Source organism: Cryptotermes secundus, unplaced genomic scaffold, assembly GCF_002891405.2.
Source record: "Cryptotermes secundus unplaced genomic scaffold, Csec_1.0 scaffold693, whole genome shotgun sequence".
Classification (NCBI taxonomy): Eukaryota; Metazoa; Arthropoda; class Insecta; order Blattodea; family Kalotermitidae; genus Cryptotermes; species Cryptotermes secundus.
Genome location: NW_019722434.1, coordinates 1,469,281 through 1,495,386, shown reverse-complemented (window position 1 = coordinate 1,495,386; position 26,106 = coordinate 1,469,281). Strand labels below are relative to the sequence as shown.

The following is a 26,106-nucleotide window of genomic DNA, read 5'->3' as shown; positions in this document are numbered from 1 at the left end:
TGACTGAGCCACTGTAACACTGCCTGCAGATTCTCAACTCAATGTTTGTTCAGACAAGCCACTAATTTCAGAAGAAGAGAGCTTTCTTCTCTTGCCTCCAGGAAGTGACAAGCCTTTATTCTTGTTAACATCTGAAGATGCCACTGGATCAGATGTTGCTCTTCTTTTTCTTAAAGCAGGTGTGCCAACAGTTACTGCCTCAGAGCCTTCAACAGCCATTCCTGTCTCAAGTCCCAATGTGGTGCAAAATTCTTGTTTGTGTTTTCCTTCTGAATCTCGATGTACTCTCATGTTCTTCTGAAGCTGACATTCAGAATCAACAGGTACATTTCCTTCCATGACAGAAACATCTGGTAACTTCCGTTTCACTGCTGGCACTGATGTTTCTGGAACATACTGTGAGCTGGCAGTGCTTACACATGGAGAGCCAGCATCTGCAGAAAGTTTTCTTTTCTTAAGGTTTGTTCCTTCTTTATCCTTTTCCAACTGTTTTGAGTTCTTTTGTTTATAAGTCTCAATAACAACTGTGGGTTGTGTTTCTCCAAGAAGTTGACCAACAAGTGATACAGTTTCAAAGGAAATGTTTCTTTTTGTAGCCCCTGGGGGACTATTTGCAGGTCCCCCTTGCCTGGGAATGTTCCCCCTTCTGACGATGGATAATGAAGCAGGAGAACTCACTGAAACTCCAGCTGTCTTGTTTTTACTTTTCTTAGAATCTGGCAATACACCTAATACCCTTATGACAGGTCTGTTATTTGAAATTCTCACCTCCTCCAGTCTGGACAATTTAGAATCCGCACTGAACACAGAGCTGCTAGGGGTTGGCTGAACTCTTCCACCTGTGTGACGATCAGAATCCAATGAAGATTTCTTGTTTGTTGTGCTGTTCACACAGGTTCTGGATGCTTTATGAATTGACTGTGAGGCCCGCAATGGGCTAGAGGATTCATTTTCACTTTTACTACTAACAACAGGACCAGCATCTGAAGCACGCACCTTCAAAGGAACATTTGGCAGTTTCGCTTCTTCTGACTTACTTGTAGCAGAAACTATGGCTTGGGCCTGTCTGGCAGCAGCTATGGGTTTGTTTACATTTATCTGTTCTTTTGATGGATCTTCCTTTGTTTGAAATGGTGACCTATTAACATCAGCCACACCTTCCAGTTTCAATTCTTCAAAAATCAAAGTGTCCTCACTGGCCAATGCTGGGGAAGAAACAGGTAATGTTTTGGACATGGACATCTGTGACCTTCCATCCATTTTGCTTATACCTGTGGGCAATGAATCAGTATTTGTTGAACCTTTATCGAATGCTGAGGTGTCTGACACCTTACGGGTGAGGATTTTCACTTCTTCCAATTTTGAAGGTGCTTTAAGTTCATCTCGTCTCAAAATAGATATTTTCAAATCTTTTGATGGGGAATCCTTGGTACAGACATCTGTAAGAAGTTTTTCTCTGGAAACTTTTCCATCAGCCAAACCTCTGCTTACATTTGCTTGCATCATTCCTGATTTTGGTAAAACATTCTTCATTGTTACCATTTCAACTGCTGCTGCTTCTTGTCTAAAACTTTTTGAAGTATGTCCTTTATTGGCACTAGACTCCTGTGATGAGGTTTGGGTTGTGGAGACTTGAGCAGCAGATTCAGTTTTGTCCGAGTTTGCAGCAGAGAGTGTTGTAAACTTCTGAACTACTACATCTGCATTATCTAAGACTACCTTACCTTCCTTAACATCTGAGGTTTTACAAACAGCCTCTGCATGTAATGGATGTCTGGGTACACAGTCTTGCACCAAACCTGTAGGTTCACCTTTGTTCCTGTTTGCAAATGATGACACATCTTCCTTTTCAGAAGTTTCAGAATCTGCAGTCGGGGCTGCAAGGTTGCATGCATCTTCGGAATCTGAATCAGCTTCCAAACAACGCTGTAATTCCTCCAGTTCTGCCAACAGTGACATGCTGACAACCTTGATTCTGCTTCAATTCAAATACAAGACTGACAGGAGGCAGTTTTCTTTCATTGTGATGTCAGAATGAGCACACTGTCCTGCAGCACTGTGAAAAACAAATCTCATGTAAGTTTTGAGGTCTTCAAAGCAAAGACTCTTCACATTGTAATCTCCCAGCTCTTGTAACCCTGTGTAGTCTGGTAGGTCAGAAGAACAAGCTGCCTCTGTTCTCAGAGTCTCGACAGCCAGACTACACAGGATCACAAGAATGGTACTTGCATACTGATGGGTGACCCCTGCAGATTAAATAAGCACCATGTTGTCTACCAGTTCGCACTGTCAACCAAAAATGCTTATTTTTTAAGAAAATAAAACCAAGAGCCGAAGCTTGTGAACTTGTCTGGAGACAAACTGTAAGGCAAGGTTATGAACTTTGTTTTTACAAATAAAATTCTAAGGTTGGCAGTCACTAATGTGGCGGATAACACTGCAGTAAGTTTTACAGTTACTTGGATCACCCATCAATATGTGAGTACATCCAGAACTATTAACACATTTTTTCATCAATTTACTGTCAAATTTAACCAGTTTGCTTGATTCACTGGTTTCAGTATTCTCACTCAGTCTTCAGCAATTACATATATTACATCATTTATTTTAAAGTTCATCCACATACCAGATCTTGGAGCAAAGTGGAAACATCAGGTATATTAAGCAAGTTGTTTCCCTTTCATTTTATTACGTTCATTCCACGACATCTAAACGAAGATTCATACACACTCAACACTCGATTATCTGGGATAATGGTGGGGATGATAATCATGATTAATCGAAAACCCAGTTAAGACAAATTTTATTAAAAGCAGTACTGTAATACTGTACCTTCATAGTACTACAGGTCTACCTGTATTTAAATTTATTCAACCTCATTTTTATGTAATCTCAAGGCCTGTTTAATACTTGTTTTTACATTACACTGACGTATGAATTAGTTATTTCAATCACAGTGTTCATGAACATCCAATACATTTTATGAATATTCACACTTAACACTTAAAAAAAATATAATATTGTCGCTTGCTTTTTCCTTTTTACAGATATCCGTACGAAGCCTACGTAATATTAGCTTGTCATTTAATAAACTGTTCTCTTCACTCTCAAGATAGTCTAGTAAGGATTCCAAATGATTAAGAGCAGCACCATGTGATATTTTCTTACTAGCAGCACTGTCCACCTCTTCCTCATTCTCACTTTCTTCCCGCTCTTCTGGCTACACCCCCACTGAACTTACGGTTTTGTCACTGCTTAACATTTTGAAGCCCGGCTGACATGAGTTTCTGTTGAATACTTAACACAACACGCTTCCTTTTACACCCTGACATTTTGCTAACACACTTGAAGATCGATACAAAGAGACTAACTGGGTCGGTGTATCTGTCGTTGAAACTTTCCACAAATCCTTGCATTCTTTCACCCTTACCCTAGAACATTGTGTTAGCATAACGGGACCAAAAAATGCAGAGCTCGGTTCACACTAGTGCGAAAATAGTGTTACAACTCACCATGTGAAACAAAAGTGAATGAATATTAAACAACATATAAGCCTCAAGAAAGCCCCGGTAAAGCCGCAAACTGGTTTATCCACCCCCGGATAATCGAGAGTTGGGTGTAATAACTTTCAGCAACAGAAATCAGTTGCTCAGACCCTTGGGGGAACATGGCCAAATAGTCAGAGAGAGTCTGAACACACAATCTCCATAAACGTGTAATGATCTTGTCTATATTACTGTAACCCACACAAACCATTACAGACTGCCTTGGTGGCTGAAACATCCCTAATCAACACAAGGAATTACTGAGGTTTTGCACTTTTTCCATTGTCTGGAATTCTAGGTAACAGACGACACAATGTCTCAGAAACTGCATCTGTTTCCGTCTTCAGGTGAGAAAGGAAGACACCTATACAGTCGGTCTCATCTGAAGATGGAAACAGATCCAGTATCTGAAATATCGTGTACTCTATTACCTAGAATTTCAGATAATGGAAAAGTCCAAAATCCCAGTGTCATCCACCATCATCAGAACCCTTTAGAATCTACTTCCCTATCAACTGTGCCTAAAACGTCTCTGAGGGTGCATCATCTTCATCAGACAGTGGCACACAGGACATTTCACCATAGGAAACGTACCAGATTCTACTTTCACATGTGATGGAAACCAGAATCATCACACCAGAGAACTGACTAAACTCATGGGAATTTTCTTCCATAAGCCTGCCACCTCAAGGTATGACATACAGGAAAACTGTTTTAGGCACATTATATCATTACCACAGGGGCACGCGGCAGCATAGTTGGCTGAGGCACTATGCTACAAGCTGGAAGGTCATGTGTTCAATTCCTGATGAGGTCACTGGATTTTTCAATTTACCTAATCCTTCCAGCCCGCACTAAGCGCTGGTGTTGACTTAGCCTCTAACAGAAATGAGTACCATGAATCTTCCCAGGGGTAAAAGGAAGCCAGTGTGTAAGGCTGCCAACCTCACTGTGAGCCAAGGGTCCAGAAAATGTGGCAGCCTTGATGTCTCACAACCCTATGTGTCTCCAAAGCCTATCACAGGGATAGCTTTACCTTTATTCTACCACTACGATTATTGTCCTACCTAAATGATTCACAGAAGCATTCATACTTTACTCACAACAGCCAACAAATAAATTCAACAAAGGGAAGTTTCATAATTTTTACCCTTCACTGAATATTATTCAGATATCAAATCAAGATGGATGTAGAGAATAAAAATAAAAGTAAATGCATCACTTGCGGGACTTAGGCCAAAATGTAAAAACTATGTATATTAGAATCATCTAGCTCGGGACAGGGTCCATTAGTGGGGTTCTGTGAACAAATTAATGAATTCTTGGCTTCTATAAATGGAAGGGAATTTATTGACTTGCTGTGCTAATATTAACTTCTCAAAATAATAATAATAATAATAATAATAATAAGGGGCCAAGGGGAAGAAGAGGCACACATCCTCTCCGACCCCAGGGATATAGATGCGAATATATAGCCTCTCTATACTCAAGACCATCCATGCGTGATGAAGAATCACACCCTACAAGAGGTAGCCCCGTTGAACATCTTAACAGAACATGGCGGATCTAGAGGAGTAAACCTCGAAAAAAAAAATCCCCTAGCCCAAAGTGTACACTACCGTGCTGATGGACTACAGGAGCACCTGCGGCGGAGGGTGAGAAGCCATAAACGGTGAACTCCAAGGAGCGGCGATCCTTGGTTACAAGCAGCCTTACTGCGGCAGGCAGGGCAATACCGCAGCGGAAAGAATAATTCCCTAGCTACTCGTGGGACAGCGATGGAAAAAAATGCAAATGAATATATGTACAAAGGCAGAAGGAGTAGAGTGCAATCCTCTAACGATCAACAAGGAGAAAGGTAACCACAAAGAGGAAACTCAACGTGGACCACCTACAAAACAACCCAACGTCGGGGAACCAAACAACAAAGACAAAGCTAATATACGGACCCAATGGAACAAAGAGGAAATGAAGGAAGTTGTGTGGTGTTTCCTGGAAAACAAGCAAAAGAAAACTTGCATATTTATAGATGTATTAGTACCATTGGATAGGCATGTAGTACAAAAAGCAGAGAAGAAATTAAAATATAAAAATTTAAGTATCAAAATTCAGCGAATGTGGAACATGAAATGTTTTGTGATACCAGTAATTACTGGAGCCACGGGTACAGTTACGAGAGGGTTGAGAAAATATTTGGAACTAATTCCTGGTAAGCACTCCATAGATTCACTGCAAAAAAACAGCTATCCTGGGAACATCATACATACTACGGAAAGTGCTACAGTGCGAAGCTTGAAGCCTGAGTGGTGAGGTGCATCACTGGTTCGAGAAAAGGAATACCAGGAAATAAACCTGTGACAAGAGATGATGATGATGATAATAATAATAATAATAATAATAGATAAAGGCTGTTACCAAATGTCACAGTCAAGTCATATTCAGGATATCCTGTGTTCAAATCCTGGCCCTCAGACAAGTTACCCTGACAGAGGGTATTAACCTCTCACAGCAAATGTCAGGATCATACCTATAATTGGCCACAACCACTTCCTTCCACATTCTTTCCAATTCATTATTTATTGGCTGACTTATCATTTCATGCTATATACTTTGAGATAAATACAGACATTGTTGGATCTGTTCTCACACTGCAATGATTATGAACAGTATGGTCCTCTGAACTGTAATGCATGTAGTTTGAAGACAGCCTGATGTCTTGGAGGAATATAGTGTTCCCGCTTCAGGGTTGAAGAGTAAGCCAGGCAAGAAACTGGTAAAGCAGGCAGCTGTCACCTGCTTCTGCTGGCTTCTTCTCTGGCCTACACTGGACTCTCTCAAAACTACACAGCATTATAATCTAGACCACCACCACATTTGTCAAAGAAGACACTGATCCATGGACTTAGCACAAATGTTCTATCATTCCTAACTTGTGCCTATTCAGTGAATTTTAATATACTCGTCATTGCAAGCATGAAGCCGATCTACTTCTGAACTTCAGTGTACCTGTACACACAAAAGGAGAAGTTGCACATTACACAAAGTTGTGCAGCCTGAACAAAACATGTCTTAGTTTACTCTGTACTGCTATAACCTGAAGCTGCGTCCAACCGTACATGGGTGATCAATGAAATATGGCATATTGACTTTTATAGCCTACTTTCCTTATTTTCAGAAAATAAAAGTGGGCTTATGACATCACCTTGCTGTCTGTTTGTGTATCTGTGAATCCCCTCCTATCAACTTTTAAATTCCTCAACCAATCTTTATGAAACTTGGTTATCAATGTCATGGCACCTGAGCCCATCTCAACAGAGTACTTCATAAATCGGTCCCATCAGTCTGTGTATCCCAGCTATCATTCCTTGGTAAGAACATTACCACAGCAACAAATACATGCAATGTAGTTCATGCCATATCAAAGGAAAGTAGGTTAGTTTTCCCGGAACTTCCTGTTTAAATTGCATTTAGGGGTTAAAGTTACATTAAATTTCGGGTCTTTATGTCAACGTCAACCTACAGTTTCAGAATGCAAGATACAAATAATGGATCACATTTACTCTGGTCTTTCACATTGGCACAACATTCCATCATAACAACTCACTTATTGCGCAGGTCAAAATGTGATTCTCCTTATACGGATTTTCACAGTTAAAACATTTTCTGTGTACTGCTGGGTTTGGATTTGGTAATATTGCATGAGCACTTTGTGAGTTGGATACTGACGACATGGTACTCGAACAATTACACAAAACTGATCACCTTAAATGTCATATGCAACATACATATTTTACATTAACTTGACAACATTATTAACCTGCTTTAATACACGTCTTCCCTCCTCAAAAGCAACCCACGCATCAAATGGCTTCGTAACCACACTGTTCAAGCACAACTGAGAAATGAGGTATTAAAGGGTCGGTGACAACGAACTGTTAAACAACAACCTAACCAATTTACTAAAGTTACTAACATATTATGTGAAACAAACCGTATTATACGTTTCTTAAGGCTTTCAACAATAGTATAAAATGGCTTCAAATGGCTTCATACACTACTATGGTCAGGCACAGCGGATGCACACGAAAACAAACCGCTCTTTTCCAGACTCCAATATATTTAAATCATACATCATTACGTCCTTTCACCTAAGCCCTGGTCTTCATAAATACTTACACCAAGCATACTGTCATCAGTAACGTTTTACAGACCCAAAAACTACACAATAACCACCAGTATTGCAAATCTATTTCAGCGCCTACTTTGTCAAAACAAACTGACATTCATAGACGTTCATCGACCACAGAAAATATTCAGTACACACGCAAACGATAACACAACGACGCTTCAAATCGATCTTATTTCTAATCTATCGTGAGTTACTACTAATATTCATTTTAGGTAGCAACTACTTTTACTTGCATACTACCTTACTAATTTTTAGTTGCAAGCTGTTGAAAGTCTCCTATTGCATACAAGTGAAGAAAAACTTACCCTTTATCCATTTATCAATTCTTCTGCCGCCACTGTGTGAATGCGTAGCATAGTTAATAGATGGCGCAATTTCCGCTGTGTACATATGTGAATGTGTTTCTGATGCTCGGCGTTCGTTTTTCACCGTAAATAATTTTATTCAACAAATAAATATTTTATCCCGCATATTTTTTCTAAGTTGTATATGTGTCCTATACCAATTTTGAAAGTACTGAATTCCTTCCTAAGTGATTTTAGCCATAATGTTAAACCGGCAGTGCACGGGTACCACCATAAAATATGTAAAAACATGTCTTATCACGACCCAAGCGAAAACTGTGTGTGCTCGTTATGTGATCAGTTCTGCGATGTATACCACATCACAAGATGTAAAAACAACCATAAATCACTGTGTGATTATAGCAAAGGCTAAAACCCAGAATCTATGTAATGCACATTCGTGCGCTTTTCTGTTAATAATTAAATCGCTTTCCACACCTCGTACTTCCGTGCGAACTTGAGCGTGGTCTCTACCACCGAAATGATTGTAATTGTCAATGTATTTCAGTTTTCTCTTAACTTATCATTGAAATGACTCTCCAGAAACAAGGTACTCACGGCGCTAACGGCTAAGCTCTATGTGTTTGTCTGCCTATCATCACTGGCCCCATGTACATTCAATAAAAGAGAGCAGTTTTTTTCACCTATTCAAAATGTTGTGGCAGTCTGCAAGTAGATCACCATTCCCATCCTTACTACAAGGTTGGTAACCCCTCTGTACAGGTCCCTTAATGTTCTTATTGTTCACTGCAAGATAATCAGTATTATCTTTCAGATATCCCCTTTTTATTCCTGAAATGTCAGATGATTTCATGTCTTATATTGTTGAGCTAATCCCCATTCATTTTGCTTGGACCCTGTAACCACTACAATTTGGCTTGTTTCATTTGGTCAAATAATTCTGAGCATTCATCATCAAACCATGGCTTATTCATATAGAGAAACAAGTGTTTCCAAATCTGTTTTATATGAGTATAAATATGTAGTGTAGGTGGTTGAGGCACTAAGTTACGTGCTAGAAGGCCACGGGTTTGATTCCCGATAATTGACCTAATCCTTCCAGCCTCACTATGGCCTTAGGATCGACTCAGCCTCTAACAGAATATTCCTGGGGGTAAAAGGTAGCTGGCATGTAAAACTGACAACTTCGCAACCATCTTTGAGCTGGTTGTCTAGAAAATGTGAGCCTCACAACCCTATGGGCCTCTACAGCATGATACAGGGATAGTATCTTTTTACTGATCCAAGAAAATGTTGAAAATTACAAATGTTTTTAGACAACATCCATTTGCATTACAGAATTACCAAAAATGTGTACAGAGAAACAGGCCACTTGCTTCTGTTTGTTTCTTGCTTGACTCACTCTTTTTCCTTGAAGATGAAGGCAGTACATTCCTCTGAAACATTGGGTTGTCATTGCACTACATGCCATTACAACACAGAAGACAATACTCTTCATAATCACTGCCATGACCAAAGACGACAGAGCAAGCCATTGGTCCTAACAATTAGGGTTTAATAATGGTGCTGAGAATGTTAAGATAATGACAAGTGTTTCACAAGGCAACATTAATCACTGCAGAGAATTATATAATGTCATGACCCTCGGTATGGAAAGGATGCGTTCTTGAAAAATGTACCTGTATTGTAAACTGCATATTTCCACTGACTCCTATGTTATTAGGATTAGGATTGGTGCAATTAGAAAATCCACTGACCTAATTGGGAATCAAACCCATCACATTCTGGCTTGTAACATGGTGCCACAACCAACTACGCTACAGCTTCCCCCGTATAAAATAGATACAATTCCCAAAGAAGACAAGTGAAGAGGAGGTGAGAATACAGATTTCAGGTCAGGACTGGTGGGGGGGGGGTTGTAAAGGGGATGCTAAAACGTAACGGTAAGTAAAGTAAAAAAGTAAAGGTATCCCTTTAACTGGCCGTGGAGGCCCATAGGGTTGTGAGATATGTTGTCAGCCTTACGTGCCAGCCACCCTTTACCCCCAAGAATATTCCTGGTACTCATTTCTGTTAGAGGCTGAGTTGACCCCATGGCCATAGTGCGGCTGGAAGGATTAGGTCAACTGAAAATCCAATGACCTCATCAGGACTTGAACCCATGACCTTCTGGCTTGTAGCATAATGCCTCAACAAACTATGCTACTGCATGCCCCCAAGACATAATGGTATGTAACAGAAATAAAATTCCAGATAATATTAAAATGTCTTTAGAATTTATTATATCAACATCAGCATATCACTTTATTACTGGGACAAATGTTATTTAAAAAAAGAGGTACTACTAAGAATTATGGCAATGCTGTCCAAGGACAACTGTGACAGCCACAACCCAAAAATAAAATATTAGTTCATGATAAAGCAGTAAAAAATGAGGACTCAAGTCTTGTTTATTCTGGGTTGTGGCTATGTCTGTATAAGCACCAAGTCATTCTCCCTTGCTCTTCGTCTCAGTCGCTAGTAGAAATCAGAGTCCGAGCTGTGGTGGGAGAGATTCGTCTGATCTCCAGCAGCCTTCATCTCTGGTGATGTCACATTATTGTACATGGAATAGTCAGTCGATGACAGAGGATGCAGCTGCAGCAGTTGCGTCAGTGTCGGACGTTTCTTGAGACCTGCTCCAAACAAAACATTCTTTGCACTTAAAAAGAAGGTGAATACTTAAACAATGAGTAGTGTTTGTTCATCCGGGAGTTTCATTCTCCAATCTGCACACAGATTTAACTACATTTTGTATATTCTTAGTAAATCATTTTCCGGGTTGTATTATCATCATCAGACAGTAACACATATTGTTACATTGTTCATTAGAAACCTACCCCACTCTATACGGCCATTCATTTGGAGGAGGACCACAGTAAATAATAATTATAAATCATGCAATAATTTAATGATGAAAATGTAACTTGGCAAGTACATGCTTCCATCAATGACAATTACTTTCCCTCTGCCTGGAGGCACAGGCTGATTTGGCATTCTATGTTCACAAACGTTGCCGCTGCACGGTGCTTGGAACCACAGACTGAAGGAAACTGTGTGAATTTGGGAAGCATGTGCCAAGCCAGTGTTGCCAAGCTAAATTTTCATTGGTAAATTACTGTTGTTTATAATTATTAATTTGGGACCTCCTCCAAGTAAATCACCCAGCATGTTCAACATACAATGGGAACAAGAATCACCATACCAGAGGCCTCGCTGTACACGCAGGACTTTCCATCCATGAGGTTGCCTGCTTGAGGTACAATGTAGCATCACAGGTGTTTCTGATAGACAGTAGGGAAGATCTATGGGAACCCTGCTAGATTAATTTTATTTCAGCACATGTCGATCAGCCACTGTCCTTACATTATGCTAAACTCGAACTTCATGAAATTTGAAGATTACAGGCTTTTGGGATGTGACACCATGTAGCATGGTAGATCACTACCAACATTTTGAAAAAACCTAATGCCTCCTCCTTCAAGCGCCTTTCACCTTGAAGATGGAGGAATCAGGTTCCTCTGAAACGTTGATACCTTTCTAACAGACTGCATGGTGTCACATTCCAGAAGACAGTAATCTTAATATTCATCACTGTGAGAGCCTCAAATTTTACATAAGATAACTTTAGCTGCGTTATCTTGCCATACAACAATACGAATTTTAAATCTGGTCCTATGGGATTGGCAGCCATACTACAATTCTAGGGGAATGATTTATTGTCTGGAAATAAGGTGAAGGTACAGCTATGCCTGTAAGAGGCCATGGAAGCCCACAGGGTTGTGAGATAATGATGCTCCCACATTTTCTAGACAATTCACTCACAAATGGTGGTGAGGTTGTCAGCATTTTGCACCAGCCATCCTTTACCCCCAGGAAGATTCCTGTTACTCATTTCTGTTAGAGGCTGAGTTGACCCCAGGGCCACAGTGCAGATGGAAGTATTAGGTCAACTGAAAAATCCACCTCATCAGGACTTGAACATGTGCCCTTCTGGCTTGTAGCATAGTGCCTCAACCAGGTGCCAGGTTCCCCACTGTCTGGGAATAAGGGATTTTAAATCTTCAGGTTCTACAGAGCTGGTGACCACATTTTAACTTAAGAGGTAAAGGTACGAGTGGTAAAAAATGCAATGCTTAACACCATTACAATAATGCGTCTCGTAAAGGTTAAAGGTATAAGACGAAGACAAGAGAGTTACACAAATAAAATCAGAGCCTAGAAGACCACACTATGTTGGGTGGGTCCTTGCCACCATGGCATGGTGCATCCTCAGGTTGTGGACAGAGCAGACGGCCTCCAGATATGGAGGGTGGCTGCAAATATACTGAATAAGCAGTCGTGGACAGCGACAAGGGGTGGTCCTCCAGCTTGCGAGTTGGATGTAGGGCTAACAACTCACCATATAAAAAAAAGCTTACAAAATGTCACAAAGGTCCTTAGACCTGGATGGATTCTTTGGATAACGACCTAAGCTAAGGAAACTGAAGCATGTAGCATGAATGGGGAAGAAGAGGAATGCATATAGGATATTGGAGGGAAAACCAGAAGGAAAGAGACCACTAGGATGACCAAGACACTGGTGGTTGGATAATATCAAAACAGATCTTAAGAGAGATAGGATGGGGTGGTGTGGACTGAATTGATCTGGCTCAGGATAGGGACCAGTAGAGGGCTCTTGTGAACACGGTAATGAGCCTTTGGGTTCCATAAAATGCTGGGAAGTCACTGAGTAGCTCCACAATTGGCGGGTTCTCAATAAGGGCTCAGCTCCATGAAGTCAGAGGACTACAAACACACAGCTTCATTTTCCCTGTGCTTAATTAAGCAGAATGCCATGAAGATATATGGAACAGTGGATATGTAGCTCCATGCATTCTTAACCTCACCATTAGATGAAGATGAGTGGCCAGCTTCATGCTCCAGCAACTTTACCCCCAGTGCCCACTGGATGGGAGGCTGGGTGGTCCTCACAGCCAGTCTGCACACTGCGGGGAAAGGCAAATCACTACACCTGCTGGAAATCGAACCGTGATTCCCCAGCTGTCCAACGCATAGCCTAGTCACTATACTGACTGATCTACAATGACTACATTGTGGTTACTTTGTGTTGTTGCTTGCACCTTTTTGGAAGTTGTTTGGTTGTTGTGCCAGCAGCGTGACTGAGGGGTACATAGAGAGAATGATGGCAAGACATTCAGCCACATTTGGATCTGGGGCACAGGCCAGAGCAGGTGTCATTCCATTGCAGTCCACAGCAAGCACAGACGCACCCTTCTCCAGAAGCAAGCGCGTCACAGCAACCATACCATGTCGTGAAGATAGGTGCAGTGGTCTGAAACAGGGACATGCATCCACTACATCATATTTTGCCAAACACAACGTACTGTCCATTCTCAACAGAATGTGCAATGGATCTGACTGAGTCCAGTAACTGAGCTGAGGATAGTTATAAAAGGTCCTTTGTTATGGCATGTCAACTTCCCTCCAACAAGCCAGGTCTAACAACAGTCTGTAGTGCTGTATGTGGATACCAGCGTTTCAGAGGAACATTGTGCCTCCATCTTCAGGATAAACGTGAGTTGTGCAAGAGTGCAGTCAAGTTACCCAGGCAGGTTGCAAGGAAGGTAGCCATTCATAACCACAAAAAGAGGGAGGGGAGATAGAGCCCAGTCTGGGCCAATAGGAATACTGAACAGGAAGTACTGATAAATGGCCCTTATTACAGACCAGAGGAGGAATGTGGAATTATGTGATTAAAGACACTTGCCAGTGTCCCTACAGAAGATAGTGAGACATGAGATAACAGCCATAAGCTCTGAGCAGTGAAGTATCATCTCAGGAGAAAGGAACTATCCAGTCCATGGTGCAAAGCTCCTTTCTTTCCTTTGCAGAGCAGATAACAGACTTTTATGACTTGCTCCCTCTTTGTGCTGCTAGTGTGGGGCTCAGAATCTATCAGTCTGCCTATGAGCTGGCCCCTGCGTCCGGTTTCTTCCAGCAAGGCTGTAATTGGGCAGGACATGATGACCCAGGCTGACGCTATGTTCCATCACTGACTTCTGCAGGTGTGACAGTGGTGGTCATTCACCCTGATCTCTACTGAATGATTGATTTACCCAATATACATCCTCCGACACTCACAGGGAATGCTTGTATGCGCCTGGTGTTCTCAGGCCCAGGTCATCCTCCACACAAATTTATAATGTGTACAACTCTTTCTAAAAACATCTATTGAAAATCTGACCGAGCCTTACAATTACCCAAATAAAACTCTGTTACATATTCTGATAAAAGCTGTCACAGTCTTTATTTACTGATATCTGTTTGAATTCATGAGGTATTTTGAGAAGAAAAGGTACACAGCAGATCCCTTAGGACCAAGAAATATGAACTTCTTAATCATGAAAATGTCTTAAAAAGATGGTCTTCAAAATGCTCACACATTAATCATATCTCTTACAGAAAACTAATGCAATAAACATTATACCATTACATTCAATAACAAATACACTGCATGTTCCTGCTGCCATGGTTAAAACTGAACATCTGTTTGGAAACATTATTCTTCTTTCAGGAACACATCTAGTGTCATTTGTTTTCCTTGTCTTTCATACAAATCTTCCAGTTCTCAGGGGTTTCCAATGAATGCCCCTGATGTGTCAGGAATGCCACTTAGCAAGTTGTGGTACATATCCAATGGTCTGCTTCAGCACACTTCGAAACTGGTTCGTGTACTGTGGCCTCCTCTTCCCCATCCTCAGTTTCTGTATCGTCACCTTGAAAATAAGGTCATCAATTTCCTGAACTGCACAAAGAAGAAGATTGACATCAGCCTCTACAGTCTCCTCAGATATGAATCTCTGAACATCTTCCCATATACAAGGACATATTTCTGAGTTGTCATCTTCTTCATTGCGAGGTTCTGACATTTCACAGAATCTGGCCTTCCATCATAATTTTCAATCGTTTCCTAACTGACGGCATTCCATGATAATGCAAGCATACACATGGCATCAAACAAAGATCCTTTGTAGCATTCTCTATACAACAAGGACTAGTGGTTCAGTTGTTGTTTAGTCAGTTGAGAGTTGCAGGTGTAAGAAGTGAGAAGCTGGTAGTTCAGGCCAGAGAAATAACGTGTTCCCAGAGCTGTTCCCTACCAACAGCCATTGTACTGTTGCCTCTTTACACAGCTGTTACTTGGCAATGGGTCTGCATGTCACAATACATAACCTTGCACACAAAGACCATGCTACCAGCTGGCCACATGGAGGTCAGAAAGTCACTGCTAATTCCATTCTTCTGCCACTACTGAGCAAAACTGAGCACTGCAGCATATCTGATTCATGTAAGCATCATGTGTAAAATGTTCACCACATGTCCTTATATCTTTACACTGGAAACATTTTAAACAGGATATAAATACATTATTCTTACAGCATTATATTTGGGAACCAATGACCTTAACTTTTTAGGTAGGAAACCTTTTTAAATGGGATCTTCTCAAGCAGGGTCCACTCTGCATTGTACTCAGATAAATACAGTAACATTAAAAATCCTATAGTGATGAATATGTGAAGCAACCCATAACACATCAGCTAGGGGTTGCTGCATCTGAAGAGACAGGCTTGTAGTACAGTAGTTCTCTCAACAGGTAATACCAAGCATGTCAAGACTAGTGATTGGAGGAAAGAACAGGGTTTCACATGATCTATGCCTGTCAACTGACAGTCATTTGAGGAAGTACTGTGGGATTTTCTACGCAACTGCATTTACTCTCAAGGAGCTTTGGTGTTCTTAGCAGGTCTGAACACAGCCATTATATAACTGAATTCAATTGCCATGTTCACCATCTGGTTACATCAAGAAATGGTGAATACCCACTGGATCATTTGTACACATACGTGCGCAGTTCCTTGTTGGTCATGTTGACAACCTCTACATCATCTGTCCTCTGAAGTAAGAGGAGGGCTGAGCGATTGTGTTTACGTTGGCAAGCATGATGAAGGGCGGTGTTGCCCTGCAGGTCACAAGCCTTGATGTTTGCCTTCCAGTCCAGGAGCAACTCTACAACATGGAATATGTGGCACATACCAAACTGTTTCAAAGATTTAACTTGTTATAGCTACATAAGATGGACATACAACAGAAATAAACCAGATTTAACAGCACAAGGGTTCAGGTTCTCAAGGCAATGATCTCCAAAGGAGTGATGCTGTTTACTAAGGCAGTCAGGTACCACTGTTTCAGAGGAAAATATCAACTCCATTGTCTCTGAAGACAGAAGCAGTACATGTTCCTCTGAATTATGGGTACCTACCTACTGAACTATATGGTGTCACATCCCAAGAAACCATTGTCTCAGTGTGTATCAAATGCAAGGAAAAGGCAAAGTTCAGGAAGAATACGTACTAATCCAACATCCCTTTATTAAAAGCAAAATGTAGGCTTAGAAAATGAAACTTGCTATGAAAATTGTCACCGAAGGCCACATGAAGCAATGCCTTTCGTGGTACCCAAAGGTTCATTCCCATATAGACAACAGCTTGCTTGAAGCAATGCCTTCCATGGTACCCAAAGGTTCATTACCATATAGACAACAGCCTGCTTGAAGCAATGCCTTTCATGGTACCAAAGGTTCATTGCCATATAGACAACAACCTGCTGCTGGCCCCTACCCTAAACCAAATTAATACAGTCAATACTCTTCCTCTCTGTCTGTCTAAGATCCATTTAATATTATTCACCAATCTATGCCTAGTCTTCAACTGGTTCCTGTCCTTCAGGTTTTCCTACCAAAACTTTGTATGCATTTCTCATCTCTCCTACACATGCTACATCCTCTGCTCATTTTATTCTCCCTGCTTTGATCATCCTAATAATATGTGGTGCTCAGTATGAATTATAAGCTCCACATTATGCAACTCTCTCCATCTTGTTAGGCTCCAATATACCCCTCAGCACCCTGCTCTTCCCATAATGTCAGGGACCAAGATTCCCACCCATAATGTGAGTGCTGGCAGAAGTAAAACACAAACATTCAGTACAATGAAACAACTCTTTGAGTCCCTGGTGATAGTGATCCTTGTATTGCCACAACCTGTGTTCTGATACGAAGTACCAGTATTTCTTCCGCCTGAGGTTCTAGAGCACCTAGTGGCATCATCGCACTACACAGGACTTGCTCAGAGGGTTCTGAGTTTGATCCATGGTCAGAATGTGTGCCAGTTTTTCTGCTTACAAACTGAATTTCATCTCAACGCAAGACAAAACTTGGAATGCAAAGACTGCCAGCACCCCACTGTGTTTCAGTGCTGTGCAGCTGTGGGTCCCTCCGACAGCCACCACTCTCATGATCACCCTGACCCTAGGGCTGCCCCCACAACAGAAACAGATTCTACGCCCTTACCTAGGTGGACAGGGGGTCTATTCTATAATGCTGTCAGCACCCAGAGTAAACAGTGCTGAACGGTAGGCTGACTGATGACAAATTGGAAACGATCTGGAAGGGAGTCATCACAGCCCAGCTGAGGTACTAATCCCAGCATCTGCTTGAAGTAACTGTGGAAAACTATAGAAAACCTCAGTAGGTATAGCTGGTGTCCCAGCCAGGATTTGAACTGAACACCTAAATATAAGCATACAGTGTCACTCCCAAAACCAACTCACTTCAGTACCATACCTGGAGGCACTACAAACCATTCATTTAGGATTTTCCTCAATCTGATCTTAAATCCACTGGATGTCAAGGAAGCATTATGTGTATGCTGTCCATGCTTTCCCAGTAACACTCTGAGGCACTCACCAATAGCATTGCACTGTCCACTGTAGGCGGCCACAAGGAGCGAAGTCTTGCCGGTAACATCCCTGTCCTCCACACTGGCACCACTGCTAAGCAGCAAGTGCATGCAGTCTACGTTATTGTGGAATGCAGCTACGTGGAGGGGCGTGCGTCCCCGGTGGTCCCTCAAGTTTACGATTGATGGCCCGAAGTGTCTGATCAGCAGCTCCAAGCACTGTTCACTGCCTTGGAAGCTGGAAGGATGAGGGTGTGAAATTCTGGATAAGATGCTACTACAGTTCCTTAGTAATGGATGATTTTAAGAAAACATCATTGCATGCACAGAGCAGCAACATGAGGTATGAATATCTCATGCCTGTGACTGGGAAGGTTATGTGACGATGCTTACTCTGGAAGATAGCTATCGTTTCAGATGCACAGGCTGTCTCCATCTTCAGGGTAGGAAAGTAAGCCAAGCATGGGCAATGGGAAATGGAGGAACATGAGAATGGTCTGTTAAAGGGCCCATATTCTTTACACTGTTCTCTTTACTCCTACCATTTCATTCAGTTCTTTGAATGCAGTCCTCCATGTCCCATTTTCTTCATGCTTTCACACTTGGCTTATTCCATCTTGAAGCTGGAGCCAGAAGGTTTCTCCAAAACACTGGTACCAACATCATATCCCAGCAGACAGTAATTTTCATTCATCACATATCATAAGCTATCAAGCTTTAATACTACTGCCATTTCAGTAATACTAGGTGATTTCTAAAGGCATCACACTCATACAGAATTCAATTAACTGCCTAGAGGAATGTTAACTATGTTTGAAGTCACATTTACAGCTTAAACTGGGAGCATCTGCACATCTCCTGCAAATGATGAGCTACTTACGGATTGCTCCTGCACTTGCCAAGGCATGCGCAAACAAAGGAAACACAACACATCAAGTGTAAGCTGCAACAACTTCTGCATTTCTCCTCCTCACATGAAACAGCATTTAGTTTGAAGAATGCCATCTTCTGGGATATGGTACCACGTAGATATTGTATAAGTCGACGTTTCGGAGGAACACATCACCATCTTCAGGGTTAAAAAAGAAAAGAAAGAAAAAATCCATGAGCAAGGAACCAGCATGAACTGGTGGCTGCAGTTCATGGATGTTTTCTTTTTTTCTTGCCCTGAAGATGGAGGTGGTATGTTCGTCTGAAATGTCAGTTTACACAATATCTACAGTGCCACATCTCAGAAGATGGCATTCTTCATAGTCATCACCATGAAAACCTCAAATCGTACATAGTATTTAGTTGGTTTACATGACATGAGTATGGGATTTAATGTATTTAAGGATCATGTTTCAGCTTGGCCATCAAGATTAAAACCCAAACACAAAAGATTGGAAAGATGATAAAACAGAGCATAAAAAAACTTCCCTCACTTTGCAACCGGCCAATTACAGGGTCAGAGATAAAGCTCCACAATGAGGATGTGATAAGGGTGACTGCACACCTCAGGGGGCAGTGACAGGTGAATATGGAACAGTGGAATGATGACAATGATGACTGGCAGGGGAAAGCAATGAGACTCAAGAGGAGAAACCTGCTCTGGTGACACTTTATCTGTCATGAACCTCATATGAGTTCACTTGGGACTTAAGCCAGTGAGGCACCAGCACCTAATTTCCCAAGCTACCTCAATCCAGTAACTAACAAGCTTTATGTTACACTTCTGTTTTATGTTAACACATTTGCTGGCAATCCCAGCAGTCAACTTCATGACTGCATACATATCTGGCTAAGGTTGGCACATGGGACAATTCAGGGTGAGTTTTGAATAATTATATCTCGAACACATGGCAGCAAAATCCTATTCTTTCTTGATGATCACTCTTGGAAACTGCCGAACTGGTACATGCAACAATGTTTCTGATTACAGCAGGAAGAAATCATTGCTTATGGTACCAAAGTGTGAGGTTTCTATAGGATGACCCAGTCACTGTGGCAACAAATTAAATGCCTGGCAGTGAATCTGTTAAACCCATTATTCATAAACAAATGCTACTGTTGGTTTTAACTTTACTGCAGTGTCAGTAACAATATGATGTAGCCTTCAGTGGTGGGCAAATGTGAGACAGGACAGTGGGAACAGCTGTGCAAGTAAAGAGGGATGAAGAACTCAGCACAAGGGTAAAAAATGATTGGGGAACCTTGGTTCACAAGATTAACGTTGAAAACATCGGTTGATTTCATCTAATTCATAAGTATCTTTGGGCATGTTATCCACATTTAAAAATGTTGGATAAGGTTGCAGCATCGTTTGGTAGACAATGTTCTGGTAAACACTGCCAGGAAGCTGGGATATCAACAAACAAGCAGAAGTCCGTTTGCTAGGCAGCAGCTCGCTAAAATTCATTCTCATGTCAACAAAGATAAAAAAAAGGTTTCTATGGATGTGAGGCATCTTTGGATTTCCACTACAATGGATGCAAGAGACCAATAGTTTCTATTTGGTCCTCCTGAACTTATAAAAGAAACTTCATTCATGAATTCAATTCATTCATTCATAATAAAATTCAGAAGGCAGTTAAGCAGTTGAATACTGAGCTGCGAAGTGTTAACCAGGTAAGATTTGTTACCGAGCAATGACTAGCAAGCAGACATTGAAGACTTTATTTGTGTGCTATAGTTACAGCAATCTATATAGCAAATAAGTTTTTATGTGTTTCTCTACATTCACGCTGATGTTTGGCATGGAACTTTTTTCATTTGGGTACATTATTACAATTATCTTCTTTTAACCACTTCCTTTTCCTGCACTCTCTCATATATGCAGCATGACCATTACCAGCAGACACCTTATCGGTGCCTGACGTCATACGCTGGCAGCTTGCCTATAGTATCGCGTCATCCACTAAACAGTGGAATTAAATTAGCTGTATTTGTTATAAAGAAATGGCCATAACTGTAAGAGATGCAACAAAATGGACTGCATTTTTCAGAAGCTCGCACTTACTAACGGATTTCACTCGCAATATGTACAGATCCATCTACGTGCTTCGCTGTGCACATTTCCAAGGTAACGAAGTCAATGACACACTTCGGTTGTATAATGAATGTATAAGGGGTGGGCCTTTGGCCCTTGCACCGCGACCTACAGTGGTCTGTTGTGCTTATAGACTTTGGTTACTTAGTACTGAAGATATCAATAATTACAAATTGACACAATTTCTGTTACTTACATTTTCATCCCATTTGCACCCTCGTATAATAACGTTTTCAGCATTACCAGTGGTCAAGTGGGTGGTTGAGTGAATGAGCTCTGTTTTATGATTTCTGCTTTCCATCTTTTGTGAAATGTGTTATGTTCAACATGTGAAACAGGTTCGCACTTTGCAATTCTCTTTAATCATACATAAGAATTCCAACTTTCCCATTTGTTTCCAATTTCCCGCTGCAGACCTAACACACAGTGCCCAAGGGCATTATGAAATTCATTGTGTACTCTTGCAATAAGCACAGGAGCCACAGTTGTTAAAGCACTGTGCAAGTGTTGCAGCAGAGTTTTTAACATGATTCAAACCTCATTCCCAGTCTTTCTTTCAGCTACATAAGTAAACTTTCACTTCTTAATTTCACTGTTATATAGAAAGAACAGGAACCTCTACTTGTAGTACATCTGAACTTGCCTCACCTAACAACTGCAACTATGTACACACTTCTCCATTCCATCTGGACTGTGTGTACTCACTCCGCAATACACTCGCCTGCTTACGCTACTTACATTCTACGGCACCATTGCAACACACACAGACACTCTCAAATCGAATATCTGAAGCTGCAACTATGGCAAGGCAAGGTGCTTTACAGCAAATGCAAAATTTTCAATATGCGCTGCATATATAAGACAGCACTCACACTTACACAGAACAATGAACGGGCGAGAAGAGGTTCCCCTCCATGCTCCGGACATGCTTCTGTTCCAAAAGATGCTCCACGCAGTTGGCATTACCTGAAGACAGATAGTACAACCAAACACTAGTAGTTTGGATATCATCTTGAGCTTATTCAAACACAGCATTCTTGAAACTTCATGTTTCCACCACCAGGTGAGAGGGGGGAACAGCCACCTCTGTTTGGCCCATCAGCAGGAGCTCGTCTTGCTCACTGAACCTGAGTTTTGCAAACACAATTTTTCAGAAACTCCATCTGTTTCCATGAAGTGCAAGAATAAAAGGTTTGCATTCAGTGGTGCTTACTGGTCACATAATCAAGAGGAGCTATTTCTAACAGACACAACAGAGTGGGAACCTTTTCTCCCTTATGCCTGATGACAGAAACAGGTCTGGCCTGAGAGAAAACAAATTTAAAAAACTCAACATGCTCTAAAAAGTCCAAAATAACAACACGCCACTGTCAGCAACATTTAGACTTAGCATACTCATAACATGGCGCAACTGTTTCTATCTATACAATTTGGGTTTTAGGGTCCAAAATGTTTAGTTCTCCAGACAAAGCTAGTCCTTATCACTGTGCACTGAAACATATCAGAAGGAATGAGCTGCTTCCATATGCAGCTTCTTGTATGTGAACCCACAGAGCAGGAGCCCCTTCCATCTACCCAAAAACAGAGACAAGAGCAACTGTATGAAAAGTACTGTAGTATGTTGACCAGTTGCTAAGCAATGACTCCATAAACAACGGCTGTTGCTAGGTAACAGCCATATACGGTAACACAGGATGGTGCTCTCTACGCAGTACAAGTGATAGCCACATGATGAAACAATAGAAGAACTGTAGGAAGCTGTGTTCCTTGTGCAGTCCATGCCGAGGCTATATAATGAGCAGTTACAATTATGAGAAGGTCTTGAGACAGCAGTGAGAAGAGTAGGAGGTTGGTGTGAGATGGCCGCCAGCGCGGGAGTAAGTCTGTTGGAGCAATGGGCAAGTTGTGAGACAGTAGCTGGCCACTAAGAATGTGAACACGGAAGCTGAGGCATCTGAAGCCGCTACCAGGCGACAACTGGGGAAGATACAGCAGATTGAGAAGACTTCGTGTGTTCTGTTGAGTCTGTGAATTAGTGTCAGCATTACACTTGCTTGTACTTATGACCTGTAAGTGTTCAATAAATCCTATTACCAATCCAAGCCCCGTCTCTAGTCGCTCATACACGTGGCCATGTAACTGTCTTGACTGTAACGACATGTCATTTGGACAGCTCAACATTTCAGAAGAATATATCACCTCCATTATCAGTGCTGAAGAGTAAGCCAAACAAGAAGCCAGCAGTAGCAGGTGGCATGTTAAGGTATTTCTACTAGTCTCTTGCTTCTGTCAGTCTTTGATCCTGAAGATGGAGGCAGAATATTCCTGTGATGCTGCACTCTCTCCAATCTATGTGGCGTTACAATTCACAAGACTATACTCTTCATAGCCACTGCCATGAGAACCTCAGATGCAGCAAACCCATGAAAGCGCTGTACATCTCGTCATTAGGCTTCTGTGGCTTCAGCTTAGTGTATGACTGCAGCCATTGCAGCTTTGGGAAACACTGCAAGTGCCATCTTCAGGATTAATGACCCTGCGATGGTTGGAGGACCATCTGGTCACCAGAACATTTTTGAATGTGTTACATTTACAGTGTGGTTACTAAGCACAGCTCATCACTTCCTTTTGTGTCTATCTGATCACCAAAACTTTTTATACTGCCTGATTCACTAACCACATGGTCACTACCTATTGGATAGCACCCTGCTCTGCTGTTTCATCCAATCACAGCTTCATCTTCGACTCACCATTTGCTGTAACATTTGTACAAGACCCCCACCCCCTATAGTCATTAATCCCGGAGATGGAAACTAACATGTTTGACAAACACTGTAAAACCTTCAATATTTCATGTGGCATATTCCTAAGAGCCAAAATCATATACTTTACACCTTTTACTTATCAATACAAAGTGTCTCTCCGCTGTTCTACAATGATGACTACTGAATTGTGGGATGTGATGCCATGTAGTCTGGCAGAACATTACCAAAGTTTTGGAGGACCTGGTAACTCCAGCTTCATAGCAGAAGGCTAAACATTGAGAAAATGGTATGGTATAGGGGCAGGGAATGAATGAGTGAACCAAAAGGAGGCAGACAGAAGCCATGACCAACAGAGAAAGAAAAAATGGCCGTTTAAGGGTGCTTTGTCAAGTGGCAGAGTGTGATAAAGCAGAGATGAAGGATAAACTGAATAAAATATGGTGTACAGAAAGGATGAGGTAAGAGGCACTAATAAGGCACTGTTCTACAGGACTGTACAAGATTTGTAATTCTGTTATTTCTTCTGGCCCTGCTGACATTCTCCTCACCATTGTAGCATGCCCAATGCAGGACTGTACACCCCTGGCTATCCTGCAGTTCACTCATGTCTTCACTTGTGTTCCCCAGCAAGGTGGCAAGGCATGACAGATGGCCACAAGCGGCTGCCAAGTGCAGTGCTGACTTGCCATCACGATCCTGGAATGTGGGACTCGCCCCCCGGCCCACCAGGAGCTCCACAATCTCTTGGTGCCCATGCACCACCTGGAGGAAACCACAGTGTTAGCAACACACCACTCTCTTTACCTGTGACTTTAATTACATTATCACAGTGATGCCCACTTACAGCTCTGAAAAGGGCGGGATGCTGATCTTCGTCAACGAGATTTGTGTTGGCACCATACTTCAGCAACAATACTACGCACTCACTGTGACCTGCCGACACACCCAGCATCAGAGGCGTCCTGCAACAATGGCACAAGTACCGCTGAATTAATAATTTCAGGCACATCTGCAAACCTGTGGAGTGCCTACTCAAATCAGTGTGTGCATCTGTCCATCTGCACACACAAAACGACATGAAAATCACTGAACAGATATTCATTCAATTTGATAGTGGGGAGTATAATGAAAATTCGTTGACCAATTCCAGTTTGGTTACAATCAGACAAAAAGCTGACACTTTGCATAAGACATGCACATTTCTGTCTTATTCTCAAGCTTAACTCACACATAACTCACTAAATGTTCATCAGAACAAAAACTTTGCGGAATAAAAGCTGCAAAATAGAATAAAATAAAACATTTTATGCCCAATGCACTTCTTCCATACCTTGTATGGTTTCTGTGGTGAGTAAACAAAGGAGAGTTCATGTAGCAGAACTGTAATACTATGCCTACATTTCCAAACCTGTCTGCATTTGGATCAGTCAGACATGCACTGAACATGTCAGAAGAAGCAGACACGAACTTATTCACAATACTGTCAGTAGCTCAGGTCATATCGTATCCAAAAATAGGATGATCAGTGAAAAATGAATAGGAAAGGAAGCAGAAGGAGGCAGTTAAAGCCTAATTTAAGGTAATACTCCTCCAGCATTTGCATGGACAAAGTAAGAAAAGCCACAAGAAAACTGTCACAATAGGGAGAGTATCCAATATGACACATGAACACACATCCTCCCAAAAGTGGAATGGGTGTGTTAACCATTTGACCATGATGTTTGGTGACTACTACACATAGAAAGAGCCAGGAATGGTATGTAGATGGAAAGGGTGAAGACAGAGGACCAAAGGTAGTGTAGAATTATGCACTCACATGGTGAAGACTGAGAAGGAAACAAAGAAGACATTGGAAAGAGGATTTTGAGGCTGGTACAGGCATTAACTTGCCTAACTTGTGAAGGCGAGAAGCAGAAAAAAGGCCTCTGTTGGTCAGACTGGACCATGGCAGGTGCGACAGATCTGTTTCTTCACTGAATTGCTTCAGTAGCAGGATGCCAGTTAAGCAACAAGGCTGAACATGAGCCATGTTCAAAGTGATGGCTCGAAGAGTTGCCCATTCAGTCCGGTATCCTCCCCTCCTTCACCCCCCTCCCCCAAGGCAACTGTGCCATTACTTCCTCAGTTTATATAATCCCTTCATTCCCACATACGTGACTTTCCCCTTCATCCAGTTGTTTAGAATGGAAAGGCCCTCCATAAAAGTGTGCGGAGCAAACAGTTTGTCTCTCATACACCAGCAGTCAGCGAGGTAGGGGGTTAAATTCTGTTTGGATTCTTTTTCTGACCATTGAGGAAGAGGGACTGCCTCGTTGCGAGGCATGTGTTAGGAGCATTGCAACAAGGTTTGCTGGGATTTTATACTACTATGTGGTTGGGCTTGTATGCCCCGCTTTTGGGTGGCTGAGCTTGAAAACACAATAAGAGTTTTGTTG

The 26,106-nt window shown here is 41.7% G+C and overlaps 2 protein-coding genes across 5 annotated transcripts in view; both read right to left on the bottom strand.

The window, feature by feature from the left end:
• Positions 1-9: 9 nt before the first annotated feature.
• On the bottom strand, positions 10-8,119 carry LOC111861439. Of its 3 annotated transcripts, none has more exons than XM_023846006.2 (2): positions 8,040-8,119; positions 10-2,056 (listed from the first exon to the last, which is right to left on the bottom strand). In XM_023846006.2, exon 2 carries the CDS (start codon positions 1,957-1,959, stop codon positions 34-36), a length of 1,926 nt encoding a protein of 641 aa, XP_023701774.1. In that variant the 5' UTR covers positions 1,960-2,056; positions 8,040-8,119; the 3' UTR covers positions 10-33. The 3 variants fall into 3 exon arrangements, with proteins under 3 accessions (XP_023701774.1, XP_023701776.1, XP_023701773.1); XM_023846008.2 differs by lacking the exon at positions 8,040-8,119 and adding an exon at positions 7,975-8,010; XM_023846005.2 differs by lacking the exon at positions 8,040-8,119 and adding an exon at positions 7,722-7,913.
• A 2,174-nt stretch (positions 8,120-10,293) lies between these two features.
• LOC111861442 (serine/threonine-protein phosphatase 6 regulatory ankyrin repeat subunit A) overlaps positions 10,294-26,106 on the bottom strand; it is a 30,470-nt gene continuing 14,657 nt past the window's right edge. Inside the window, exons 13-20 of one of the 2 annotated variants that reach the window (XM_023846015.2) lie at positions 24,516-24,633; positions 24,220-24,433; positions 21,785-21,872; positions 18,759-18,767; positions 17,887-18,116; positions 15,986-16,148; positions 13,202-13,413; positions 10,294-10,714 (exon numbers count right to left, since the gene is read on the bottom strand). In XM_023846015.2, the coding sequence (XP_023701783.1) occupies positions 10,557-10,714; positions 13,202-13,413; positions 15,986-16,148; positions 17,887-18,116; positions 18,759-18,767; positions 21,785-21,872; positions 24,220-24,433; positions 24,516-24,633 (1,192 nt within the window). In that variant the 3' untranslated portion in view covers positions 10,294-10,556. The remainder of the gene's footprint in view (positions 10,715-13,201; positions 13,414-15,985; positions 16,149-17,886; positions 18,117-18,758; positions 18,768-21,784; positions 21,873-24,219; positions 24,434-24,515; positions 24,634-26,106) is intronic. The other variant, XM_023846016.2, reaches the window with a different exon arrangement.

Bases quoted from the DNA above. Each gene is read 5' to 3' on its own strand.
- LOC111861439 (XM_023846006.2), bottom strand. From the start codon at position 1,959: ATGTCACTGTTGGCAGAACTGGAGGAATTACAGCGTTGTTTGGAAGCT.